Source organism: Tupaia chinensis, unplaced genomic scaffold (assembly GCF_000334495.1).
Source record: "Tupaia chinensis unplaced genomic scaffold, TupChi_1.0 Scaffold000014_1, whole genome shotgun sequence".
Lineage (NCBI taxonomy): Eukaryota > Metazoa > Chordata > Mammalia > Scandentia > Tupaiidae > Tupaia > Tupaia belangeri.
Window position 1 is genome coordinate 7,275,896 of NW_006159444.1, and position 25,656 is coordinate 7,301,551.

The 25,656-nt window shown below is 40.8% G+C and overlaps 2 protein-coding genes across 2 annotated transcripts in view; one reads left to right on the forward strand and one right to left on the reverse strand.

The window, feature by feature from the left end:
- The window catches only part of KATNA1 (katanin catalytic subunit A1), a 26,227-nt gene extending 24,875 nt beyond the window's left edge, over positions 1–1,352 (forward strand). Inside the window, exon 10 of the mRNA XM_006140028.3 lies at positions 987–1,352. Coding sequence (XP_006140090.2) covers positions 987–1,185 — 199 coding nt within the window. The 3' untranslated portion in view covers positions 1,186–1,352. The remainder of the gene's footprint in view (positions 1–986) is intronic.
- A 3,218-nt stretch (positions 1,353–4,570) lies between these two features.
- GINM1 (glycosylated integral membrane protein 1) overlaps positions 4,571–25,656 on the reverse strand; it is a 29,472-nt gene continuing 8,386 nt past the window's right edge. Inside the window, exons 2-8 of the mRNA XM_006140029.3 lie at positions 24,402–24,461; positions 24,137–24,233; positions 16,217–16,368; positions 15,298–15,454; positions 13,269–13,405; positions 11,506–11,669; positions 4,571–5,271 (exon numbers count right to left, since the gene is read on the reverse strand). Coding sequence (XP_006140091.1) covers positions 5,160–5,271; positions 11,506–11,669; positions 13,269–13,405; positions 15,298–15,454; positions 16,217–16,368; positions 24,137–24,233; positions 24,402–24,461 — 879 coding nt within the window. The 3' untranslated portion in view covers positions 4,571–5,159. The remainder of the gene's footprint in view (positions 5,272–11,505; positions 11,670–13,268; positions 13,406–15,297; positions 15,455–16,216; positions 16,369–24,136; positions 24,234–24,401; positions 24,462–25,656) is intronic.

A 25,656-nucleotide genomic window follows, 5' to 3' on the forward strand; every position in this document is an offset into this window, starting at 1 on the left:
GCTGGACTCCCACGTAGTTGGCTACGGTTCGTGTCCCGGACCCGGTGGCTTAAAACTCACGCCAGGCGCGTGTGCGTGCGTGCCCAAGATCCCGAGAGGAGAATGGAGGAGAAGGGATTGCGGCGTGACCATCCCCCCGGGGGGTGATTTCTCGCTTTCTGTCTCTATGTCTCTGTCTGTCTGGCGAGCGCACGCGCCCTACAGTGAAAATCTCTCCAAAAAAAAAAAACTATGGATTTCAGAATACTTTGCACAAAAATAAACTTATACTTTAATTCTATTTTCCCACAAACTTTAAATCCCCTCACAGAAGGAAAAAGGAGAAGCCACATCCTTGATCACCTAGGGAAAAATACTTAATTTTCTAGCCAACAGGTTCTATTCTATCTGTGATGCTTGTTCTGTATTTTATTGAACACTTAAAATTCAATCGCTAGTTTCTTAATGGTACCTTTCAGTTTTTCTTGGTCTCTATGCTCAGTACTATTAAAGTAGATTTACACTCTTATTTCACCCTGAAAGATTTAACCACAAAAAACAACTCAGAACAGGTCTTGGGAACCAGCAGTTAGCGTAATGGCTGTGTCGCTGGATTCCCACATTGTCGACCGCGGTTCGCGTCTTGGACCTGGTGGCTTAAAACTCATGCTGGGCGCCTGTGCGTGTGTGCCCAAGATCCCGGGAGGAGACTGGAGGAGAAGGGATTGTGGCGTGACCATCCCCCCTGAGGGATGATTTCTTGCTTTCTGTCTGTATGTTTCTGTCTGTCTGGTGAGCACACGCGCCCTATAGCGAAAACCTCTCCAAAAAAAAAAAAAAAGAACAGGTCTTGTATCCAGAGTCTGCATGGTACTCCCTACATATATGTACTAAGATGATAATTACAGAATGTTACAATACGCACACTGGAAATTCTACTGTTGACATTCTATCAAAATAACGCTTTGTGGTTTTTCTCCTTTTTTTCCCCCTAACTTAAAACCTAGGGATGCATCCTTGATGGCAATGAGAAGGCGTATTGAAGGTTTGACCCCAGAAGAAATACGAAATCTTTCAAGAGAAGAAATGCACATGCCTACAACTATGGAAGATTTTGAAATGGCTTTAAAAAAGGTTTCTAAGTCAGTATCTGCTGCAGATATTGAAAGATATGAGAAATGGATATTTGAGTTTGGATCATGCTAAATTCTCACATGTAAACTGTGAGAAATCTGTCTTACAAGTTTGAATAATTAAATGTAGTATTTCATTGCACTGAGTGCTATATTTTTTTAAACTTTCATAATAAGATTTAAAAAACCTTTATGATTTTGAATAAAGGTAACTTTTAAGCTGCAAATTTGTTTATTATTCTATTTCGTAGACCACAGTTGTTAGAAATGAGATTAGCTTGGGGCCAGCAGGTGGCATGGTGGTTAAAGGTGCTGGACTCCCACGTGGCTGACCACAGTTCTAGTCCCGGACCTGGCGGCTTGCTTTCTCACTTTCCTTCTCTCTCTTACTCTGTCCCTCTCTGTTCAAATTAAAAATGGATAAATGAATAAAGTTAAATAAAATAATTTTTTAAAAAAGAGAAATGATATTAGCTTGCAAAGCCGTCTTTAGATAGACCCCTCTTAGTAGCTTCTCACCCACATCTGTTCCTTCTAGGAAGGAGAGAGAGAGACTGGTTGTAGCTCCTGAAGTGCCAGGTCCAATGTTCCTTGCCACCCAGTATGATAGCTTCCCTCCTCTCCCTGGGCAAGCTTTACAGACTCTTCATCTCACTGTGCATTTAAGGAAGGAAAAACATATACATTCAGTCTTGCCTAACTTTATGCTACTTACACAAGAGGCTGTATTATGGGTAAGTAGGTATTTCTAAACCTATGCTGCTCATTGTATTCTAATCACTCATGAACTAATGGACACTAGGCATAACTAAATTAACAGTTAATGCAGGGACCAGCAGATGGCATAGCAGTTACATCACTGGACTCCTATATGACCAACTGTGGTTCAAGTCCTGGACCCGGTGGCTTGAAAATCACATTGAGCACATGTACGTGTGTGCCTAAGATCCCAGGAGAATGGAGAAGGGATTGCAACGTGGCCATCGTCCTGGGGGGTGATTTTTCACTTTTCTTCTCATGGCGTCTGTCTCCCTGGCAAGTGCATATACCCTAATACAAAAACCTTTTTTTAAAAAACAAAACAAAACAAAAAACAGTTAATAGGATAACATTTTAGGTAAGATTTACATAGAAGATTACTTGGGCCAGCCTTGTAGCCTGTTTAAGGGAGCCAGATCACACATAGTTGATCAACAGTTCAAATCCCAGCCCCTACCGTTTGAAAAATACAAGGCATGTGTACGTGTATTTCCAAAATATCTACAGGATGAAGAATTAGCAAAGATTGTGACATGACCATGTCCCATTGGAAGAGCTTTTTCCCTTTGGTTTTCTCTGTCAAGTGCACATGCCCTCTGACAAGTGAATATAAAAAAATTTAAAGCATTAAAAAACACCTTGTTGGGGACCAGCAGTTAGCATAATGGCTATGTCACTGGACTCCCATGTAGCTGACACGGTTCGAGTCCCGGACCCCTTGGCTTAAACTCACACCGGGCATGTGTGCGTGCGTGCCTAAGATCCTAAGAGGAGAATGGAGGAGAAGGGATTGCGGCACGGCCATCCCCCTGGGGGGTGATTTCTCGCTTTCTGTCTGTCAGTATCTGTCTGGCGAGCGCACGTGCCCTATAGCAAAAACAAACAAAACCTTTCCAAAAAAAAACCCCGCCTTGTTCTATCTTGTTCTATCATCCCAACCACAGGAGAGAAACAGACCCTTGAGGTTGAGCACTGCTATGGTTCCAAGTCTTCTGGGAAGGAGAAAAGCTGGGGAGGGGGGGAGATCTACTGACTACAAAGCCTACGCTCTCCAATAGACCATGTAGCCCCCCCCATCCTTAATGTTTCTCCTCAGAATCTATAAACTATGGTTCATGGATGAAAAAAGACCCTGTCATTATCTGGAATTGAAACTGGTGCTTTCTAACGTTATGGGGTGTTGCTAGCTGATGGCTTTAGGATGAAATTATAAACTACATGTTATTATTTCTTCTATAGTAGGGTGATATGAATAATAGTCCTGTGAAATGTGCTAATTAAAAACAGAAAAAATGAAACATTACTCATTTTACCACCTGTCACCTATTTAACCTAAACATAAAGTGGTTTTAAACACCAGCCATTACAGTGGCATGGTGGTTAAGGGCACTGGATTCCCATGTGGGTGACTGCAGTTGGAGTCCCAGACCTGGCTTCCTGGCTTTCTCTTCCCCTTCCTCTCTGATCAAATTTTAAATAAAGTGAAATCAGATTCTTAACAAAAAAAATACAGCCATTACTGGGTCAGCAGGTGGTGTGGAGGTTAAGGTGCTGGATCCCACATGGTCCATTTCATGGTTCGAGTGTTGAACCCAGCAGCTTGAATAAACTACTCTAGGTGCATGCATGTGCATGTGTGCCCAGAACCCTGTAGTGGAGACTGGAGGATAAGGGATTGTGGCATAGCCATCCCCCCCGGGGAGTAAGTCCTCACTTTCCCTCTTTCTCTGGTGAGCATGCACATGCACACACCCCATGGCCAAGGGGGGGAAAAAAGTCACTTTTTTTTTTAAGAATTATTTTATTGAACTTTATTTATTTTAATTTGACCAGAGAGGGATAGACTGAGCGAGAGGGAAGGAAAGTGAGAAAGCAAGCTGCTCAGTTCAGGAATCTCACCATGGTAGGCCATGTGGAAGTCTAGCACTTCTAACCACCACACCACCTGCCAGCCCCTAAGCCATTCCTTTCTTCAACGATGTTTCTTTTTTTAGAATTATTTATTTGTAATTTGACAAGAGAGAGGAAGAGTGAGAAAACAAGCCATGAGGTCGATAACTCAGACCACGGTTGGCCCTGTGGGAGTCTAGTGCCTTAATCACCACACCACCTGCTGGCCCCTAAACCTTCGCTGTTTTAACAATGTTTTCAAAATGATGAACTGGAACCAAAAATTTTAAAAAATGAAACAACAGGAAGTGTAACATGGAGTAAATTTAGGTTATATGCGTTAGTTTCATTGTAAAATATATCATTAACCATTGTAGCCGAGTGGTTAAGAGAGCTAGATCCCACCTAGCTGGATGACAGGAATACACTGGGCACGTGTGCCTGTGTGCCCAAAATCCTGAAAGGTGACAGGATGAAGAAGGGACTGCAGCGTGACCACACCTCTTTGGGGATACTTTCTCCCACGCCCCACGCCCTGGGATCCACATGTGCCGTCAGGCCCCCCCACCCCTCCCTCCAAAAACGTCAGAATAAGTAATGGTTGAAAAAGCCCAAACACTTGTAGGGTAAGTAGCACTCTAGAGTCACAAGACCAGGGACACGTCCTCGTTCCATGATCGGGGGACTCTAACTGATTTGAGCTTTGGTTTCTGCCAGTGTAAGTAAAAGAAGCTATTCTTACACCTGTATGTAGGTAATTCTCATGAGAGAAGAATTTTTTATGTAATTATAACCAAAAACAGCTATAATTATTCCTCAAAAAAAGTTTATTTTAGAGTGAGAACATGTCACTGCTCCTTTTAAATCCTAGTGTGTTTAAGGTAAGTCCTTGGTACAGGATACAATTGTATCATGATAAACTTCAGTGATTTTTATACTGAGTCACATACTTAATATAAAGGCACAGTGTACTCAATAAAAAAATAAGTGTTAAGTTCTTGAGCTTTTAAATTAGAATTCCATAAAGTGCTTTTTCATGAAGTCTTATATATTATAGTAATTAAGTGGATATAATTTCCATAACAAAGGCACCTTAAAGAGTTATTGGCACAAGGCATTTTGTCTTGCCTGTTATTTTTCCTTTTCTGGTAATTTTAAAGTCTCTCCATAGGTCTTCTCTTCCACTTTGTTTACATTTTCGTTAACAGTCCATAGTCTCAATAGCCCTTTTATAGAGTTAGATTAATTTGGCACTGTAAAGGTCAATTTCCAGGCAGTCTTAAGTTTAGCTGTTTCTCTAGTGTATAAACTGATTCTTAATGATTTTAAAAAATTATATTTAAGTGGCAAGTCTGGGGCCAATAGACTAATTCAAAGTCCATGATTTGAAATGATGTCTTAAATACACGTTTTATCTTCAAGGTTTTCTGCTGTTTTCTCAGGACCTTCTGGGTATAAGTTGATAGCTGTCACGGGAAACACATTTACTTTATCCAACTGAAGAATTCCTCTGAAATAAAAGAAGATTAGTTACTATCACAATTAAATAATTCTTCCACCTAGTTTGGCAGTAAGATAAGGCTACTTTAAGGTTACATTTAAATATTAGGTACCTAAGGTGCTTTTGCCTTGTTGTTAACAGTGTGTGATGGTGGCATGAACTCAGCCCAAAGTTCACTTTAACCAACTGACTCAGAAGACAATGAGAAAGCTCGTCACTTGGTGTACTACGGGGAAGCAAAGGATGGCTAGGATGCATTATAGCTCTCCAGGGCAGAGCTAGGCCTCTAGGTTTGTACAGTTGGTCATAAAGACCACGCCTAAGCAGCTTTCTAAACAATACTCACCACTGGAACCCAACCTTAGATCTTTTTTTGGGGGGCGGGGGGCGGTTTGCTATAGGGTGCATGCACTCACCAGACAGACAGAGAGAGACAGAGATAGAAAGCGAGAAATCACCCCCCGGGGGGATGGCCATGCCACAATCCCTTCTCCTCCATTCTCCTCTCAGGATCTTGGGCACACACACGTGCCCGGCGTGAGTTTTAAGCCACCGGGTCCAGGACGTGAACCACAGCCAACTATGTGGGAGTCCAGCAACATAGCCATTACACTAACTGCTGGTCCCCCAACCTTAGATCTTCAAACAGCATTTCCTTTTTGTTAAAAAATAACCTGACCAGAGGGTAGGTCTCTGGATTGAATCCAAGACCCTGTATTATAAGTTCAGTGATATCTGAATCAAAACATCAACAGAGGCTGATTGTTTAAAAAAACCCAATAAGCCAATACTAAAGTTCCCAGGGGAGAAACTGCAAGAATAGCTGAAACACTTTTTTAGACAGAACAGTGAAGACAGAGTTGCCCTAACCAGCTATCAACGTTCTATTACAACATAAAAGAAAGCAAAGCTGTGCTAATGGCACAGGGACAGATAAACAGAGCAGTGAAAAAGAAGAGTCCAGAAACAGACTAACATACACGAGAATTAAATTTATAAAAAGGTAACTTTGCAAGTCAACGGCAAACTAACGAAACAATGGCCTCTCTGTTGGCCAAACAAAATCATAACTCTAGCTTACACTATACGTAAAATTATGGTAAAAACCAAATAAGTTTTGGAGGGACCAGCAGGTGCAGTGTGGTTAAGGTGCTGGACACTCCCACATGGCTGACCATGATTCGAGTCCTGGACCTAGTGGCTTGCTTTCTCGCTTTCCCTCTCTTTCTCTATCTGTCTGTGTCTGTGTCTCTCTCTCTGGTCAAAATAAATTAATGAATAAATAAAATTAAGTAATTCTTTAAAAAAAATTTTTTGAGAAAACAATGTACATTAGGAAAGACCTACTTAGGCAACATAAAACCCCTAAAAGCTGTGAAAGAATAACATGAATTGCTTCGACCCCAGCTTTAAAGCTTTTGTATGATACAGGCTATCACACAACAGCAAAGACAAATGACGATCTGGGATAAAACCACCTGTAACGTGCCTTCTGTACATATAATAGACAAAGGAGGTCCCATACATTAATCATTTTGAAGACAATGCAAATGAAAACTGACAGGCTCTAAGTAGGCAAGTCATAAGAGTGATATACACAGTCAGTTAGCACAAAGATGCTAGCAAGAAGAAAATACAAATTAAAATGAGATACTTTTGTCTTCGGTAACAAAAACAACAAATCTCCATCATTACCTTTTGTGGAGTTGTTACATCCACATATCCTTAGATCAAGTGATTATACTTTTAGGAATCTATTTCACACAAATACACATGTACAAAAAAACATACTATGTACACAGATGTACACTACAGCATTACTGGAAATAACATGAAATCGAAATTATCTAAATATCTAATAGAGGGATGATTCTATTATGGCATATCCATACTGTAAAATGCTATTATGATACTATAATTTATATCTAAGTAGGGTATTTAAGAACTTCATAGAAAAATGTGTATTACCACAAAACCACGCATGGATTTCAAATATTTTTGCACTAAAAATAAACTTATATCTTAGTTCCATTCTTCCAAACTTTAAAAAAATCTCCTTGTGTATTTTCTACATCAGGTTTCCTGGCACGCAGTACCTAAAACCCTTTTTTTTTTTTTTTGAGAGGTTTTTGCTATAGGGTGTGTATGCTCACCAGAAAGAGAGAGAGAGAGAGACAGAAAGTGAGAAATCACCCTGCAGGGGGAGATGGTCATGCCACAATCCCTTCTCTTCCATTCTTCTCTTCGGACCTTGGGCACGAACGCACATGCACCCAGCCGTGAGTTTAAGCCATCGGGTCCAGGATTTGAACCGCAGTTGACTACATGAGAGTCCAGCAACATAGCCCTTACACCAACTACTAGTCCCCCTAAAATCCTTAAATCTGGAGAGACAGGTGTCTTTTGCATGGTAACGAATGACTGGTGGTGGAAGGGGCTCCAGAAGAGTCTCTGAATAGGGGCTGGTTGACTTAATCATGCCTAAGTAACAAGGCCTCCATTAAAACCCAGGAGGACTGGGTGCAGAGAGCTTCCAGATAGCTGAATGCATGGAGGTGCCTGCAGAGTGGCATGTCTGAGCAGGAAGAGACTGCGCACCTCTTCCCTCTCCCCGTATCATGCCCTCATGCATCTCTTCTACTTGGCTGCTCAGCTGTGTATTTTGAAATGTCCTTTGTAATAAACCAATAGATGTGTTTCCCTGAGTTCTGTGAGTGGTCCTGGCAAATTTGTAGAAAGCAGGGAGGGAGTCATGGGAATCCAATTTATAGGCAGAGGCACGGGTCATAACCTGGGGCTTGCAACTGGCATGTAACAGGGGAGACAGGGAAGTCCTGTAGGACTGGGACTAACTTGTGGGATCGATGCTATCTCTAGGCAGCCAATGTCAGGACTGAAATGAATCAGAGGACACCCACCTGGAATCCATGAGAGAACTGGTTGTTGGTAGAGAGAAACCCCATGCATGAAATGTAAGAGCAGGAAAATGACTTTTCCTATCTCCTTCGGAACTATCCAGCCATAAAAAGAGTAAGTAAGGGAGCAGCAGTTAGCGTAATGGCTATGTTGCTGAACTCCCATGTGGTTGACTGAGGTTCGAGTCCCAGACCATCTGGCTTAAACTCAGGCCAAGTGCATATGCGTGTGTGCCCAAGATCCCGAGAGGAGAATGGAGGAGAAGGGATTGCGGCATGACCATCCCCCCTGGGGGGGTGATTTCTCGCTTTCTATCTCTCTGTCTCTCTCTGTCTTTCTGGTGAGTGCACGCGCACTTAAGATATATATGATCGTGATTTGTCTATTTAAAATTATTTTAAAATAAAAGTTGCAATTTTTTTCCTTCAAAAGCTAACTATGGGGCAAGGGGGGAGTAGGTGAGCTTATATACACATATCAATAGGAAAAGATTTTATGGCCCTAGACATTGGCACCAGAGAACATTTTCAATTTTCAAGAGATTTCATGTGTAATACTAGGTTGAGGATAATTTATAGTTTCAACATTGGATTGTACTACATTCCTTTCAATGAAGTCGTATCTTTGCAAAGCTGGGATCTGGTGGTTACTACGATGAAAAGCAAATACAATACAAAGCTAATGTTGAACAAGAAATGAGAGAAACTGATTCCAAGTTTTGTGTAGTATCCTATAAATTTAAACACCCTATTAGTAAATCATTAAAGAATGAAACAAGGTCGGCCAATAGCTGAAGGACTGACTAAGAGAGCCAGATCCTATGTGGCTAACCCGGGTTCCATCCCAGCTCTGGTGGCTTGAAAACATGCTGGGCTGGTGGAGAAACCGAGAAGGAAGGATTACAGTGTGAGTACACCTTAGGGAGGGTGCTTTCTCTTTGTCTTTCTCTCTGGCAACTGTACATATACTCTGACCATTAATAAATAAATAAATAAAATAAAGATAAAAAAGACTAAAATAAAAATACTTTTCTTTGGGACCAGCAGAAAACATGATGGTTGGGGCATGGACTCCCATATAGCCAACTGTGGTTCAAGTCCCAGACCTAGTGGCTTGAAAATCATGCCAAGCACGTGTGCGTGTGTGCCCAAAACCTTGAGAGGAGAGTGGAGGAGAAGGGATTGTGACGTGGCCACTCCCCCTGGGGGTGATTTTTCACTTTCCTCTCTCTGCATCTCTATGGCATGCACACATGCTCTATGGCAAAAACCTAAAAGAAAAAAAGCCCTTGAATTTTGTTTTGGTCTAGGTGGGGACATCAAAAAGAAATTAGGCCAGCCCCATGGCCTAGTGATTAAAAGAGCTAGATCCCACAGGGCCGAACAGCCACATGACCTGAAAAACACACCCAGTATGTGTGCGTACCTGCCCAAAGGGAAAAGGAGAAGTGACTGCAGTGTGCTCACCTCCATTCAGTCCCTCATTCTCTCATTAATGGAGGGCAAGCACACATGGCCCTCTGGTCATTTTTTTTTTTTTCAAAAATGCAACTAATGATGCTGTGAACCAAGAAAATTTGGGAGCCTCTGTCTTAGGTGAAAATGTAATTCTGCAGAATGATTAAAAATTTAGGTCAGTAAACGATTATGATTATCTAGTATACATGTACATCAACACAGAGGACTCGGATGAAAGATGCCCACTCGAATAGCTGCCGATGTTACTCTAGGTACAAGAATAAGAACTGAAGAGCAGAGATGTGAAGCTCACTTCCATTTCATCACTGTCTACAGTTCTGTATTAAGTTTTTTTTAAAACTTTTTAAAAAAAGCTTTATCTGGGGACCAGCAGGTGGCATGGTGGGACCAGCAGGTGGCACTGGACACTTCCACATGGTCGACCATGGTTCCCAGTCCCGGACCTGATGGCTTGCTTTCTCACTTTTCCTTTCTCTCTCTCTGGTCAAATTAAAATAAACGAATGAATAAATAAAATTAAATAATTAAAAGAAGTATTTTAAAAAATAACATTAAAAAGCTTTATTTATTTATTTATTTTAATTTGACCAGAGAAGAACAGAGAAAGAGAGACAGAGAGAGAGAGAAAGTGAGAAAGCCAGCTGCCAGGACTGGGACTTGAACCACGGTTGGCCATGTGGGTATCCAGCATCCTTAACCACCAGGCCACCTGCCAAGCCCTGTATTAAGTCTTTTAATTCCAGGACGTGGGAACCAGCAGTTAGCGTAATGGCTATGTCGCTGCCCTCCCATGTAGTCGACCGCGGTTCGTGTCCCGGACCCGGTGGCTTAAAACTCACGCCGGGCACGTGTGCGTGCGTGCCCAAGATCCCGAGAGGAGAATGGAGGAGAAGGGACTGCGGCGTGACCATCCCCCCTGGGGGGTGATTTCTCGCTTTCTGTCTCTATGTCTCTCTCTGTCTGTCTGGCAAGCGCACGCGCCCTACAGTGAAAATCTCTCCAAAAAAAAAAAAAAAATACCAGGACGTATGCTGAGTATAACAGCACTGATAAAGTATATTGCAGTTTTGCTTTTTAATTGCTTATTGCATTGTCTCCTGCAGAGGACCCCATAACAAAATAATAGTAGAAGAAAAACAACAAGAAAGTCAAATACATAAGAAAATTAAAAATGTCTCTTCTGCCCTCCTTATTCTCAGTTATTAAGAGATAACTTATTTTCTCATTCCAGAAATTTTGTATGCATTTACACACCTATAATGCACATAATGCTTTTGTTTTATTCAAATGCAATCATACTAATCTGCATCTTGTGTCCTTTACCTAATGTATTTTATACTTTGCACGTTCATGCCCGTATTTAGCCAAGCCCTCACTGATAAACAGTTAAGAGGGTTCTTGTTTTATTTTTGTTCTCTATGATAAACAACACTGTAATGAATGAGTATCTTGCTGGTTTCCTGAAACTGAACCCATTTTAAACTGATACCGTGGGGTAGAAAATACACAGTGAAATTGTCCTGCTTTGTCTCTCTCTGATTGTACATGTTACATTTCCCACTTCACATACTTGCTTCCTTTCTTTCCTTGTTAGATTTTAAGTTTGTAGAGAGTAGTCTGTCTTGTCTACATGTGAGTCTCTAAAAGTATCTTGATCACAAAAGATATTCACGTTTTACTTTTGCTAAGTTGGAAGACGAGCTAGAAAAAAAGCAGACATTATTTTCCCTCCCACTTGCCTCATCTTTCCTAATGTTTTACATTTTTTATTCAAATAAAGTAAATATAACTTACAACTCATTTTTTAGTCATTAAAAATACAAACATTTCAAAAATAAGAAATACTTACTTGTATTGAGAAACTGGGACAAGCACCTTTAAGATGGTTATTATCACAGCTGCTCCTGTAATTCCAACCACCACGACTTTCAAAAACATAAAACATACTGGGAAAATACTGCTCCAGAACCTACACAGATCTTTTCTGAACTTTTCCATCCACTGACACCTCACCTGTAAAAGAGTTTTGATTAGGTAAAAGAGTTTTGATTAGACTAGCATGATTCGCTGACCTCCAAGAGTAAACTTTAAATATGTCAATATTTTAGCTTTGAGGTAATAGAAATATTCTGTATTTTTACTTTGATGATGGTTACATAGAGGTCTATATATGTCAAACTCACTATTTCACTTTTTAAATGATTATTTTATTTAACTTAATTTGTTTATTTATTTATTTATTTATTTATTTATTTTAATTTGACCAGAGAGGGGCAGAGTGAGAGAGAGAGCGACAGTAAGAAAGCAAGGTGCCAGGTCTAGGACTCAAACCACAGTCTGCCATGTGGAAGTCCAGCACCCTTAACCGCCACATCACCTAATGGCCCCCTCACTGTATATTTTAAACAGGTGCATTTCATTTTTAAATGTACCCTCATAAAGTTATTTACAATTTTAAAAATTATGTTTTATTTATAAACGATACAGGCACAGAAATGTTCATATCTTTCTGTTATTTATATTGTTGTTTAACGATAAGTCAAGTGAAAATAATTGCTAAATGATAAGAGATTAGGTAGGCTAGTCACCTCTAAACAAAATGGACCAGAGTCAACTGGTCCATTTAACTGCTAATTCTAATAGCTGAAGGACAAGAGAAAGAAAAGAAGGACAAACTTATTAGAGGCTTTAGAACAGATGGGGGGTGTTTCACTGCATACAAAACACGTTCTCTAACTAGGAAAGAAGAACCTAAGGTAGACACTGAGGGCACAGGCTGTGAAGACAGGCTGTTCCGTGGCTGATCTGCTGACAGAAGTGGGTAGACATGGTGAAGGGGCTCAATCCAGATTGTTAAAGTGACCTGGTTATCTCCAGCAACCCAAAAAGACTCTTCTCGCCTAAACAGAAATTATTCGGGGAAGGAGCCTACATGACGCGTAGTTATCAGGATATTCTCCGAACCACGAATGTCTTCCCAGTCAGCAAGGTAAACATTGTGGGTAACACTGACAGCTAGGTGCCGATGCGTATGTATGTGTAATACCCGTTCCATCCTGACACGACGTCAAGAGGCACCGCTTTGCACTACTTGGCAGACTAAGTGTGTGATCCACTGCACAGGTAAACAAACAGGATAGAGAAGTAAGTGTGTCCCAGATCACACAACTAGTAAGTGACTGACTCCAAAAAGCATACTTTGAACCACCTGCAATCAATCACTGTACAAGATCCTGAGAACAAAATGCACATGAAGTTGCAGAATAAACAAAGAGATGGGAATACGAGAAAGAATTGTGGACCTGAAAATTCTTAAAAAAATGAAATCAAGTGTCTTGATAATCATGATCTGATTGTACTATTATTAAATGAAACAAGGAAAAGAAAACACGAATACTAAAATATCACATTAAAACCACGAGACCATTATTAACAATGTTCCATAGTTCCACTCTTCATGGTTCCCACCTTATATTAAATGCTAGGGACTTGAACCGCGGTTGGCTACATGGGAGTCTGGCGACATAGCCATTACGCTAACTGCTGGTCCCAAGACTCTGTTTTCTTTACCATAACCATGAATGCGTAGGAAACGCCAAATACCCGATGTACCTTATATGAAGATGGAGGTTCTGCCCTGAGAGGAGTTTCAGGTAATTTGCCAGGTAGGGCGTCCTCATCTACAGTGGTTTCCACATTCCTGATGAGGTACTGGCTGGTGGTCTGCAGGGAACTAGAACTAACACTTTCTACACAGGAGGAAGAGCAAAGTTACCAAAATGCTAGCAGCGTGCTCGGGCCCTAAGTTACTACACCAATAACATTTCAGACAGCAAGAACATACATTTACCATGGAGAAAAATAAACATGCTTGATTGTTCACTGATTTAACAGCCAGAAGGGCAATACAAACAGATAGTTAGAAGGGGCTATAGCAATTATACCTTTGTCACACAGAAGTTAAACTTCAAAAAGTTCTAGTTTCAGTGGAAAAATAGATACTTCTTCCTCTAAATAAACCTTTACAATATTTTTATTACATATCCTGTGATAAATACTCAAGAGTAAGCGTAGACAACTGCTGGAAAACAGTGCTATGCAACCAGCACTGATCCCATACCACTAAGGCTCAAAATCGATTCCAGAGGAAACACAAAATAATGTGCTATAAACATTTTTAAAAAATGTTTTTCTTGAGGCCAGTCCTATAGCCTAATGGTTAAGGAAACCAGAACCCACATGGCCAACCACAGTTTGAATACTGGCCACAGTGGCTTAACACATCAGGCACATGCAACTGCATTCGCAACTTCCCAACAGGAGGGAGATGGAGAAGGGACTGCACTGTAACTGTCCCTGTAGGGGTCCTCTCTTCCTCTGTTGTCTGGGTCTGGTAAGTGCACACGCTCTTTGGCAATTAAAAACCACCTTTTTTCTTTACTTATAATAGAGCACGTGTATATACATGCCAAAGTGAGAGAGCGAGACAAGCACCCGCCACGGGGTGTGGTCACGCTGCGATCCTCTTCCTCTAGCTCATCAGATCTCAGGCACTCATGCACATAGCTGACAGGCTTTGGGCTGATTGGGCCAGGGATTCAAACTGTAGTTGCCATGAGACATCCAGCTTTTCATGAGCAGCATATTACCACGGTGCCATGTAGTCAGGCTTCTTTTTTTTTTGGAGAGCTTTTTGCTATAGGATGCATGCGCTCGCCAGAGAGACAAAAAGCAAGAAATCACCCACCAGGGGGCTGGCCACTCTGCAATCCCTTCTTCTCCATTCTCCTCTTGGGATCTTGGGCATGCACACACACACCCCTGCTGTGAGTTTAAGCACCAGGTCCAGGACTCGAACCATGGTCAACTACATGGGAGTCCAGCAACATATCCATTACACCAACTGCAGGTCCCAGAGTCAGGCTTCTTTATAAAAGAAGCTCTTTTGGAGGCTAGTAGGTAGCATGGTGGTTAATGGGCTCGACTCCCACATAGCAAACAACACTTCTAGTTCTAGACCTAATAGCTTGAAAATCACATAGCATGTACAAGCATGCCCAAAATCCAAAGAAGAGAATGGAGAAAAAATCCAAAGAGGAGAATGGAGGAGAAGGGATTGCAGGATGGCCACCCACCATGGGGTGATTTCTTACTGTTCCTCTGTCTCTGTCCAGCAAGCACATGCACCCTATGACAAAAACCTACACACACACTTACATACCCACACACACACAAGGCAGCAGCTCATTTTCAATAAAGTTATATACAGTAGTTTGTACAAATAGAGTAAAAAAATTGCAATTAAAGTATAAATTTACTTTGGCACCAAAAAATTGAAATCAAGCAGTATTTTCATAATACCTATTTTCTTTTTTAAAAAATTATTTTATTTAACTTTATTTATTTACTTACTTTAATTTGTCAATGGGACCAGAGAGAGGCAGAGAGAGAGAGAAAAAAAGTGGAAGTGACAAAGAAAGACACCACGTTTGGGACTCGAACCACGGTTGGCCACATAGGAGTCCAGCACCCTTAACTACCACTCCACCCACTGGCCTCAATAATATCTATTTTCTATGGACTTTTGAAGGTCCCTCATATAAGGAAATTTCCTTAAGACTTTAAATAGTCTTTAAATTACCTTTTTTGGAGAGGTTGGGAAGAGTAAATAGAATGTCATTGTCTCTAGAAATAGAGTACAGCATACTTTCTTCCAAAGGAAGGGTGTAGTTTGAATGTCTGAGTATTCCTTGATTCTTAACTAAAATATCAAGCTCAGTAACATCCTTTTGTTGCACCTATGATAGAAGAAAATAATTAGTTTTAAAATTTTTAAATAGTATAGTCCTGTAAGAATTTAAAAGTGAATTCTCCTCCCTGATTTCTGTAACTGAAAAATTTGTCCTGTTTCAAAAATTACTCTTTAGTGCCCCCACCACCACTCTGGAGCACTTAATTTTCACCCTTAATCATACTACATACTTTACATACCCTATTATAAACTAAATCCCAGTTCCATTTCACTTACACAGAGATTTAGAGGAAATGGTAGAACTGTTCAATGATGTTCCTAACATTTCTACATGATATCAACATACGGGGACCAGCAGTTAGCATAATGGCTATGTCACTGGACTCCCACGTAGTCCACTGCAGTTTGTCCTGGACCCGGTGGCTTAAAACTCATGCTGGGTGCGTGTGCGTATGTGCCCAAGATCCCGAGAGGAGAACGAAGAAGGGATTGTGGCATGGCCATCCCCCCTGGGAGGTGATTTCTCGCTTTCTGTCTCTATGTCTCTCTCTGTCTGTCTGGCGAGCACACGTGCCCTATAGCAAAAACCTCTCCAAAAAAATAAATAAATGATATCAACATACAGCAAAATGAGAGATGTAAAACAATTAATTCCCCGACTGCTAAAACAGGTAAACAAAAATTATTGGATATAAGCAGCATTAGGGTGCCTTCTTCCCTAGCAACACAGTAATAAAATATCTGCACAATACCTAGCACAAATTGACACTTTCATAATTAATGCCCAGCTAGTCAACACAGCTCTTACTTGTTTCCCATCAATCTCGACCACCTCTTCTTGAATGACGATTAGCTGCAAACTGGAACCAGATGTCATAGGCCACTCATGAACTAAAATTCTTACACCGACAATTCCAAAATATTCTTTTTCTTCCAAGTTTCCCAGATTTTCACCCTTCACTATAAAAAAAAAAGTTAGGGACAGCTTTGAACAAAACTGCCACCAAATCTTACCGAATTTGATTACTCTGATGATGTTTATATGGAATGAGACAGCTAAAAGTCAATTTCTTTGGGTTTCTTCATTTCTGACCTTAATGCTATTTCAGATTTCTAACAACAAAGACAACTTGACAAATCCTTACAAGTCCTTAAACTCAAGAGTAAAATGTTTGATGGTCTTTAGACCACATTTTGTATGAAATACAACTAGCAGCATCTTTCCTATTCTTTTACACAGATTGTCAGTGAGAAGCCAACATGGCATAACTATTAGTAAAACGGGCCAGAAGATGCAGTCAATCCCATGTTTTGGCAATTAAGAGCATTCATTCCTTCAGTCACCAAATCCAATGACTGAAAGGCCCCAAGCAGTAAGGACATTCAGTTTTTTCTTTCCCTATTAAGTGCCTTGTCACTGCTGCAGTGGGCAGGAATGGGGACATAAGAGAGGCCTGCAGTTTCTCCCTAGTAACAATCAATGCAGCAGAACCAGCTATTGGGCGTACTGGAAGAGGACTGAGGAGTGATAAGACCCTGTGAAGGTGCTTTCCTTTCATCTTTCTCATGTGTGCACATGCACTCTCTATCATTAATACAGAATAAATAAAAACTTAGAAGCAGAAGAGGAAGGAGAAGATAAGGCAGCCCACAAGCTGCAGTAGCACAGCACTAGCGCAAGCAGCCATGGGGAAGACAGGAGTTGGGTCCCTGGGTCTACCTGTGCCCGGCAGGCACATGCACATTTGTGGTCATAGTTGCTTGGAAATGCTGGGGAGGATCATGAGACCCTATTGAGGGTACTCTCTGTCTCTCCCATATGGAATAGATGTAAAAAGAAGAAGGAAAAAGATAAAGAAAAACACACCAAGAAAGCTGCCATAAAAGGAGCATCTAGTTTCAGTCTCTTAAATAATCTAAAGATTATTTGGCCAGCAGAACCCATGTGTACATTCTGAATACATACTCGGTTGTTTAAGCAGACTCTGTGCCTTTATAGGGCTATTCCTTTGTCTGCAAGATCCCAATATTTAGCTCATTAATCAGTACTAGAGTAATATTCATTTTCCTCATCTTTATTCTTGCTCCTCCAAACCATTCACACATAGTGCTAGATTAATCTCACAATAATACTAATACAGTTCTGATTACTTAAGACTCTTTGCTCATGGGGCCGGCAGGTGGTGTGTTGGTTAAGGACGCTGGACTCCCACATGGCTGACCGCGATTCCAGTCCCTGACCTTGTGGCTTGCTTTCTCACTTTCCCTCTCTCTGTCTCACTCTGTCCCTCTCTGATCAAGTTTAAAATGAATAAATAAATAAATAAAACGTTAAATAAAATAATACTTAAAAAAAAAAAAGGAAAAAGACTCCAGCTCCCTTAACCACCAGGCTACAGGGCTAGCCCAGCCTAAGTGTTTTAACTGAGTGTACCCACTGATCTCCCTCAAGAGGGCATGTTTCCATGCTTAAAGAATTGGGCACAAGAAACTTAACGAGCAGAAAATCTAGTCCTATCAATATATCAAAGTGGTGACTCTTCAAATTCCTAAGCTGGTACCCTTCTGCAGAATCAAATTAAATTAAAACCAACTAAAGCCTTACACATTCTGGCTTCCTTACTGTGGTAGACAGCCTTCAAAAATAACCCTAAATGATCATTGCCTCCAAGATTCATACCCTGTGTAATTCCCTCCCCGGGTGCAGACCTGACCTAGTGACCTGTCTGTAATAGAGCATAGCACAGGGATGGAACATCACTTCCATGATGAGATCATGAGAGGCTGTGACTTCCGTCTTGCTGACTTCATTCTCTTGCTGCCAGACCTGTTCTCTCACTGATGAAGGCAGCTGTCTGTTGTGAGATATTCTGTAAGGGAGTCATGTGGCAAGAAACTGAAGGAAGCCTTTAGTCAATATCTTGTGAGGAATGAGGCCTCCACACAACACTTCACAAGGAACTGGATCCTGCCAAAAACCAGATGGATGAGCCAGGGAGCAAATCTTCTCCAGCTGAGCCTTGCCATGATGGTGGCCTTCTGAGAGCAAATGACTCAGAGCTAGAAGACCCAATTAAGCCCACCTCAGATTCTTGATACAGAACTATGAAATAATAAATACTGACTCTGGCCACTGAGTTTTGCGTTAAACTGTCACACAGCAATAAATAACTCATGGGTCAGTACCCAAAGAATACATTTTTTTAAAGGAATTAAAGATGTGCTACTGTTGCTGCTGCATTTAATGATATGAAGATTCTTGTCCTACTAGGTAAGATGACCATTTACTTCAGCTATCAAATCAACAAGTGGATGACTGGCAAGATAGCTATAACGAATAGAGCAGGTAGCCTGCATTCTAAGTCAAATTCCCAGTGAAGTCATCAAAGGAATTATTATAAGTCACTACTAGCACTTGTTCTCCTAACTATGATGGATAAGCTTGTAGCACTAACTCTTTCAAGGTACCACCAGATGAGGTGTAAAAAATACATACCCACAACAATACTCAAAAGCCACATCTGTCTAGATGCATGAGAGCTAATGAGCGAGCAAGTGCTTGAGGTAGGAAGAACCGCTTACTGGGGTAGGTATAGATCCTATGCTACCTTCCCTTATGGGCATTTGCCAGTTTCCAAGAACAGATGGAAAGGTGACCAGCTGACTGGAAAGCAATGACTGTGGCAGAGAAGGCTAAACAGAGTCTTTGGCAGTCTCACGTAACTGGCTTAAACATGAAGTTTAAGTGCTAAAACAGAAATACTATCTTATGCGTCCATGTCCAGCAAAAACATTCTTTTTAAAATGAAAAGGATATTTTCAAACAAACAAAAACTCAAATAATTCATTGCTAACAAACTTGTAACTAAAATTCTGAAGGGACTTCTTTAAGCAGAAAGAAATGAATCCAGAGGGAGCACAGACACTGAGGAAGGAATGAAAAGCAATAGAAAGAATAATTATGAGAGTAAACAAAAATAAACATTGGACTACGTAAAACAATAAGAATAATTATATTACGGGCCAGCAGGTGGTGTGCGGATTGAGGCAATGGACAGCCATGGTTCCAATTCCAGACCTAGAGGCTTGCTTTCTCATGTTCCCTCTCTTTCTCTCTCTCTGTGTCTCCCTCTGGTGAATACATGTGCCTTATAGCATACCTTAAAAAATAATAATAAATATAAATGAGTAATTATTTTTTAAAAAAATAGTAAAAAATTTTATTGCATGGAGTTTAAGAATACCAAGTTAGGGACCAGCAGATGGCATAATGGTTACATTGCTGGACTCTCATGTAGTCAAAGACGGCTTGAGTTCCAGAACCGGTGGCTTGAAACTCATACCAGGCACGTGCTGTGTACCCAGAATCCCAAGAGGAGAATGGAGGAGAAGGGACTGCAACATGGCCATACCCCTGGGGTGGGGGGTGTGATTTCTCACTTTCTGTCTCTGTCACTTTGGCAAGCACATATGCCCTACAACATAAAAGCCTCTCAAAAGCAAACAAACAAACAAAAAGAACACCAAGAGTTAAAATGTGTAACACAAAAGCAGAAAGGTAATAAATCAAATTTAGGTGTCTTAAAGTTCTTACATTGTTTGCAAAGTGAAAAAATACTAACTTGGGACCAGCTGGGTGGTGTGGTAGTTAAGGTGGCTGGATCCCACATAGCTAACTGTGAGTTTGAGTCCCAGACTCTGTGGCTTGACAAAAGCACTTGGCATTTATGTGTGCATGCCCAAAATCCTGAGAGGTGACTCTCATACGGCCATCCGCCCTGGGGTATGCTTACTCACTTTCTCTCTGTCTCTCTAGCGAGTGAACATGCTACATGCTGTATAGTAAAATTACAAAGCAAAAAACAAACTAATGTATTAATTACAAGGGTGACCATTAAAAGAATAGTAAAACAAGGCCAGCAGGTAGTATAGTGGTTAAGGTGCTGAACTCCCACATGGCCGACTGTGGTTTGAGTCCAGGACCTGGTGGCTTACAAATCACACATGTGTGTGCATACATGCCTAGAGTCTTGAGAGAATGGAAGAGAGGGGATTGTGGTGTGGTCATACCCCCTGGGGATTGATTTCTCACTTTCCCTCTCACTGTCTCTCTCCAGTAAGTGCATGCCCCCTATGGCAGAAAAATTACGAAAAAAAAAAGTAAAATAATGTAAAACCAAACTAACCAGGCAGAGGAGAGCTTTGAAATAAAAAGTAACTCAGAGTTGGGGTGGGAACTCTAATTGTGGTTAGCCTTGTGGGATCTGGCTCCCTTAATCACTAAGCTATACTGCTGGCCCCTATAAAGAGCGTATCTCTGATGACAGAGGTGGCATCAGTTACACACACACACACACACACACACACACACACACACACATACACACACACACACATAGATGGTGTGATGAAAATTAAACAATATACTTTTTTCTTTTGAGAGGTTTTTGCTATAGGGTGAATGTGCTCACCAGACAGACAGAGACAGACAGAGAGACAGAAAGCAAGAAAGCCCCCCCCAGGAGGGATGGCCACGCTACAGTCCCTTCTCTTCCATTCTCCTCTCAGGATCTTGGGCACACACGCACATGCGGCCGGCGTGAGTTTAAAGCCACCGAGTCCGGGACACGAACCGCGGTCGACTACATGGGAGTCCAGCAACATAGCCATTACGCTAACTGCTGGTCCCTCTAAACAATATATTTTTAAATAACCCATAAGATAAGGAAATAGTACAATAAATTAGAAAACACTTTGATCTGAACATAATTAAAAGTTATTATGGGACCAGCAGTTGGCATAATGGCTATGTCGCTGGACTCCCATGTAGTCAACCACGGTTTGAGTCCCGGACCCAGTGGTGTAAACTCATGCTGGGTGCGTGTGCGTGCATGCCCAAGATCCTGAGAGGAGAATGGAGGAGAAGGAACTGCAGCATGGTCATCCCCCCATGGAGGGTGATTTCTCGCTTTCTGTCTCTCTGTCTTTTGGGCGAGTGCACGTGCCCTATAGCAAAAACCTCTCAAAAAAAAAAAGTTATAACAAATCAAGTACAGAGTATAAGAGAAATTTACTGCCTTAAATGCATACATAAAAACCAGTAAAGACTGTGCCAGCAAGTAGCGTGGAGGTTAAGGCACTGGACACACACGATTGACTTTGTGGGGTAGAGTCCCAAACATGGCGGCTTGAAACACACACCGGACATGTGCATGTATGCCCAAAATCTCAAGAGGAGAATGGAAGAGAAGTGACTGTGGCGTGGCCACTCCCCACCCCCAAAGGGGGTGATTTCTCACCTTCTCTCTCTCTCTCTGGCTAATGCATGTGCCCTATAGCACACTAAAAAAATAAAATAAAGAGCAAAATCTTAAAAAAAAAAAAAAAAAGAAAGAAAAAATGAAAACTGGTAAGGAAGGGGCAGCTCCATAACACAGCAGTTAAGCCTCATCCGTATGAAACCAGATCTCACATAGCTGACTATGGTTCAAATCCTGGCTACAGCAGCTTGAAAAGAACACTATATCCATGTGTATATGAGCCCAAAATCTAAGTGGAATGGAGAAAAAAGGACCATGGCATGGTCCATGGCATGATCATGCTCCTCTGGGGAGTGTTTTCTCTCTCTCTCTGCTGAGCACACATTTCTCCTGGCAATAAAAAAAAGAAAAGAAAAACCACAGGTAATAAGAATCCTATACATATTTCTCATATTCTTTATTACATTCAAGTAATAGGGTACATTCCAATGTAACATATATATCTATCTTTAAATAATTTTTATTTTATTTTATTTTTTTTTTGGAGAGGTTTTTGCTATAGGGCGCATGTGCTTGCCAGAAAGACAGAAACAGAGAGACAGAAAGTGAGAAATCACCCCCTGGTGGGGTAGCCACACCACAAACCCTTCTCCTCCATTCTCCTCTGGGGCTCTTGGGCACGCACGCATACATGCCTGGCATGAGTTTAAGCCACCAAGTCCGGGACTCGACAACGCAGCCATTACGCCAACTGCTGGTCCCAACAATTTGTAATTTTAAGAGGTTAAAAAGAAAAAATGTTCTATAAAATAAAGGTAGAAAAAATAAAAACAATTATAGATAATCAGACAAATAATTCATTTTTTCTCTATTTTTCACAATTATTCTAAGTACCCTCCAAGACTCTGATTCTTGCTATCACATTTACTGCCAGCAGGTGGTTAAGGTGTTGTACTCCCTCATGGCTGACGGCAGTTGGAGTTCCTAACCTGGCAGCGTGAAAATCATGCCAGGCGCATGTGCATGAATGCCCAAAATCTCAGGAGGAGAAGGAACTGTGGCACGGTCATCTCTCCTACAGGGTGAGTTCTCATGCCCTAATGGCAAAAACCTTAACAACAACAACAACAACAACAACAAATCAGAAATTCAGTTCCAGCCAAGCTGCAATGGCACAGAAAGTAAGGTAGTACTGCCCACTGGGCCACATGAGAGGCTTGGTTCAGACTCATTTGTCAACTTAAAACACACTGGGTGTGCTCAAGGATGTCCGCTTGGGAGAAATCACACGAGTGGTTAAGGCTCTACTGAAGGTACTCCTTGCTTATGAAAGAAAAAAAAGAAAAAAAAAATATATATATATTATTTATTTATTTATTTTAGTCTGACTAGAGAGAGAGACACACAGAAAAAGGAAGAGAAAAAGTGAGAAAGCAAGCCACCAGGTCCAGGACTCAAACCGTGGTCAGCCATGTGGGAGAGTCCAGTCCCTTAACCACCAACCACATCTCCCTGCTGGTCCCGAAAAATATAAATATTAAAAGAAGAAAAAAAAAGGAGGCACGAGCGGTGCGAGGCAAGGGTCGTGGATGTCGACTTCTCGTTCTCAACATGAAGACAGCTCAACTGCCAAGATGGTCAATGTACCTAAAACTCTAAGGACTTTCCATAAGAAATGTGGCAAGCATCAGCCTCACAAAGTGACCCACTATAAGAAGGGCAAGGATTCCCTGTATGCCCAGGCGAAGAGGTGCTACGACCAGAAGCAGAGCGGCTATGGTGGACAGACAAAGCCAATTTTCCAGAAGGCTAAAACCACAAAGAATATTATTGTCCTACGCCTTGAGTGTGTTGAACCGAACTGCAGATCCAAGAGGATGCTGGTCATTAAAAGATGCAAACATTTTGAACTGCGGGGTGATAAGAAGAGAAAGGGCAGGGGCTGGCAGGTGGCATGGTGGTTGGGGGCGCTGGATTCCCGCATGGCTGATCATGGTTCAAATCCCGGATCTGGTGGTTTGCTTTTTCACTTTCTCTCTCTCTCACTCTGTCCCCCTCTGGTCAAATTGAAATAAATAAAGTTAAATAAAATAATTCTTTAATTAAAAAAAAAAAGAAGAGAAAGGACCAGGTGATCCAGTTCTAAACTTTGAGATTGCTTTGTTCTTTTAATTTTGAGCAGAAAATGTTGAAGATTCAGAAAACTTACCTATAGAAAAATAAATGGTGATATTCTTAATCAAAAAAAAAAAGAAGAAAAAAGATGCACCTCCATCAATGAAAGAAAAAAATGAATATACTAAGAATAACCAATATAAAGAAAAGTTTTAAACACATAAGTGTATATATATACTCTAGTAATCATGTATATTAATTGAAAATGTAAAGACAACATCAAGAATTGTTTTACTATTAGAATTATTAAAAACAGTAATTATGAAAATTAATAATTTAGTAATAGTACTCACCTATTAAAGTTTGACAGCTTATTCGGGTTACACCACTATTTACAGGTAAGTCATTTACATATACCTGTCCACTCTCATACGTTATGTTAAGAACAACCTTAAAATAAAGCAGCATATACATTAATTCCAAAGGTTTATAAAAGATGGCAAACTCTTCATGTCAAAAATACATTACCTAACTAAATTAGATGTGTAAGTAAAAATGAAATAGGCTGCACAACACTTAGCTAAATGAACTATTAAAAACAATCAAAAGGAGACAAACCTGTTCTTCAGATACCTCCCCATCATCTCTCAATGTAGTGACATTAATTCTGATGCAATCCTGCAAAACACATGTCACATAAATTGGAGATAGGTATGCCTTTCACAAATTGACAATAAGGTCTTTCACTTTCCTCAATTATATTTACTATACTTTTATAACAGCATTAAAATATTTTAAAAGATAATTTTTATAGCCTTCTTCACTATTTCAACTTTTTTTGAAATGTATTTCGTTTACATGGGTGTACAAGGAAGAGACATCCACCCTCTCCAGGGTCCTCGTGCTGCACTCCTCCCCCAGTCCTGTAGTCAGCCAGGATCGTGGGTGCATCGCATGCATTTTGGTAAACCTTGGACATGAACCGGGAGCCTTCTCAGTGGCCTCCAGCTTATTACAGCAGTACACAATTCCAATTTTAAAAAAATCTACGTAGTTTAACATTTAACTGAAATATACCACATGTGAACATACAATATGCAAATGTCATCTAAAACAGTAACACTCATGTACCTACTATCTGGGTTAAAATCTACTATTACCCACGTCTGACGAAGTCCCTGCATGGGGTTTTGTCACATTCCCCTCCCTCCTTCCAAAGGAATTCCTATACTGTACTGACTCCCATGTTAATCACTTTTTGCCTTTTTTTAGTTTAACTACTTGCTTATCTCTCTCTAAACAATTTGTTGTTTAGTTTTATCTAATTTTATTTTTTCATTTTTATAGGGCATGTACATTTGCAAGAGAGAGAGAAGGAAAAAGAGAAAGCAACATTGAGGGGGGATGGCACAATCCCTTCTCCGCCATTCTCCTTTCAGGATTTTAGTCACACACGTGTATAAATCTGGTGAGTCTTTTCAAGTCACCAGGTCCAATACTCAAATTGCGCAGTTGGCTATGTGGGATCTAGCCGCCTCAACCCCACACTATGGGTTGGCCCAGAATCCAAGCTTTATATTAATGGACTATTATACATATTTTTCTTGGACTTATTTCTTTAAAATTGTTGATGCATGCAGATATAGTCACTTACACACAGGACTGTGTAACATCCCATCATATAATTACCAATTTTTCTATTCAATATTCCACTACCCGTGGACATCTGATTTGTTTCTAACTTTTTTGCTTTTATGAGCAATGCTGTCCATCCTTGAGTATGTCTTTTGGACAAGTATCTGCAGTGTGTGGTTTAATTGCTTCCTAGAGTTTGATCAAAAGCAGTCCACTCAAATATTTAAGTTTACTGATA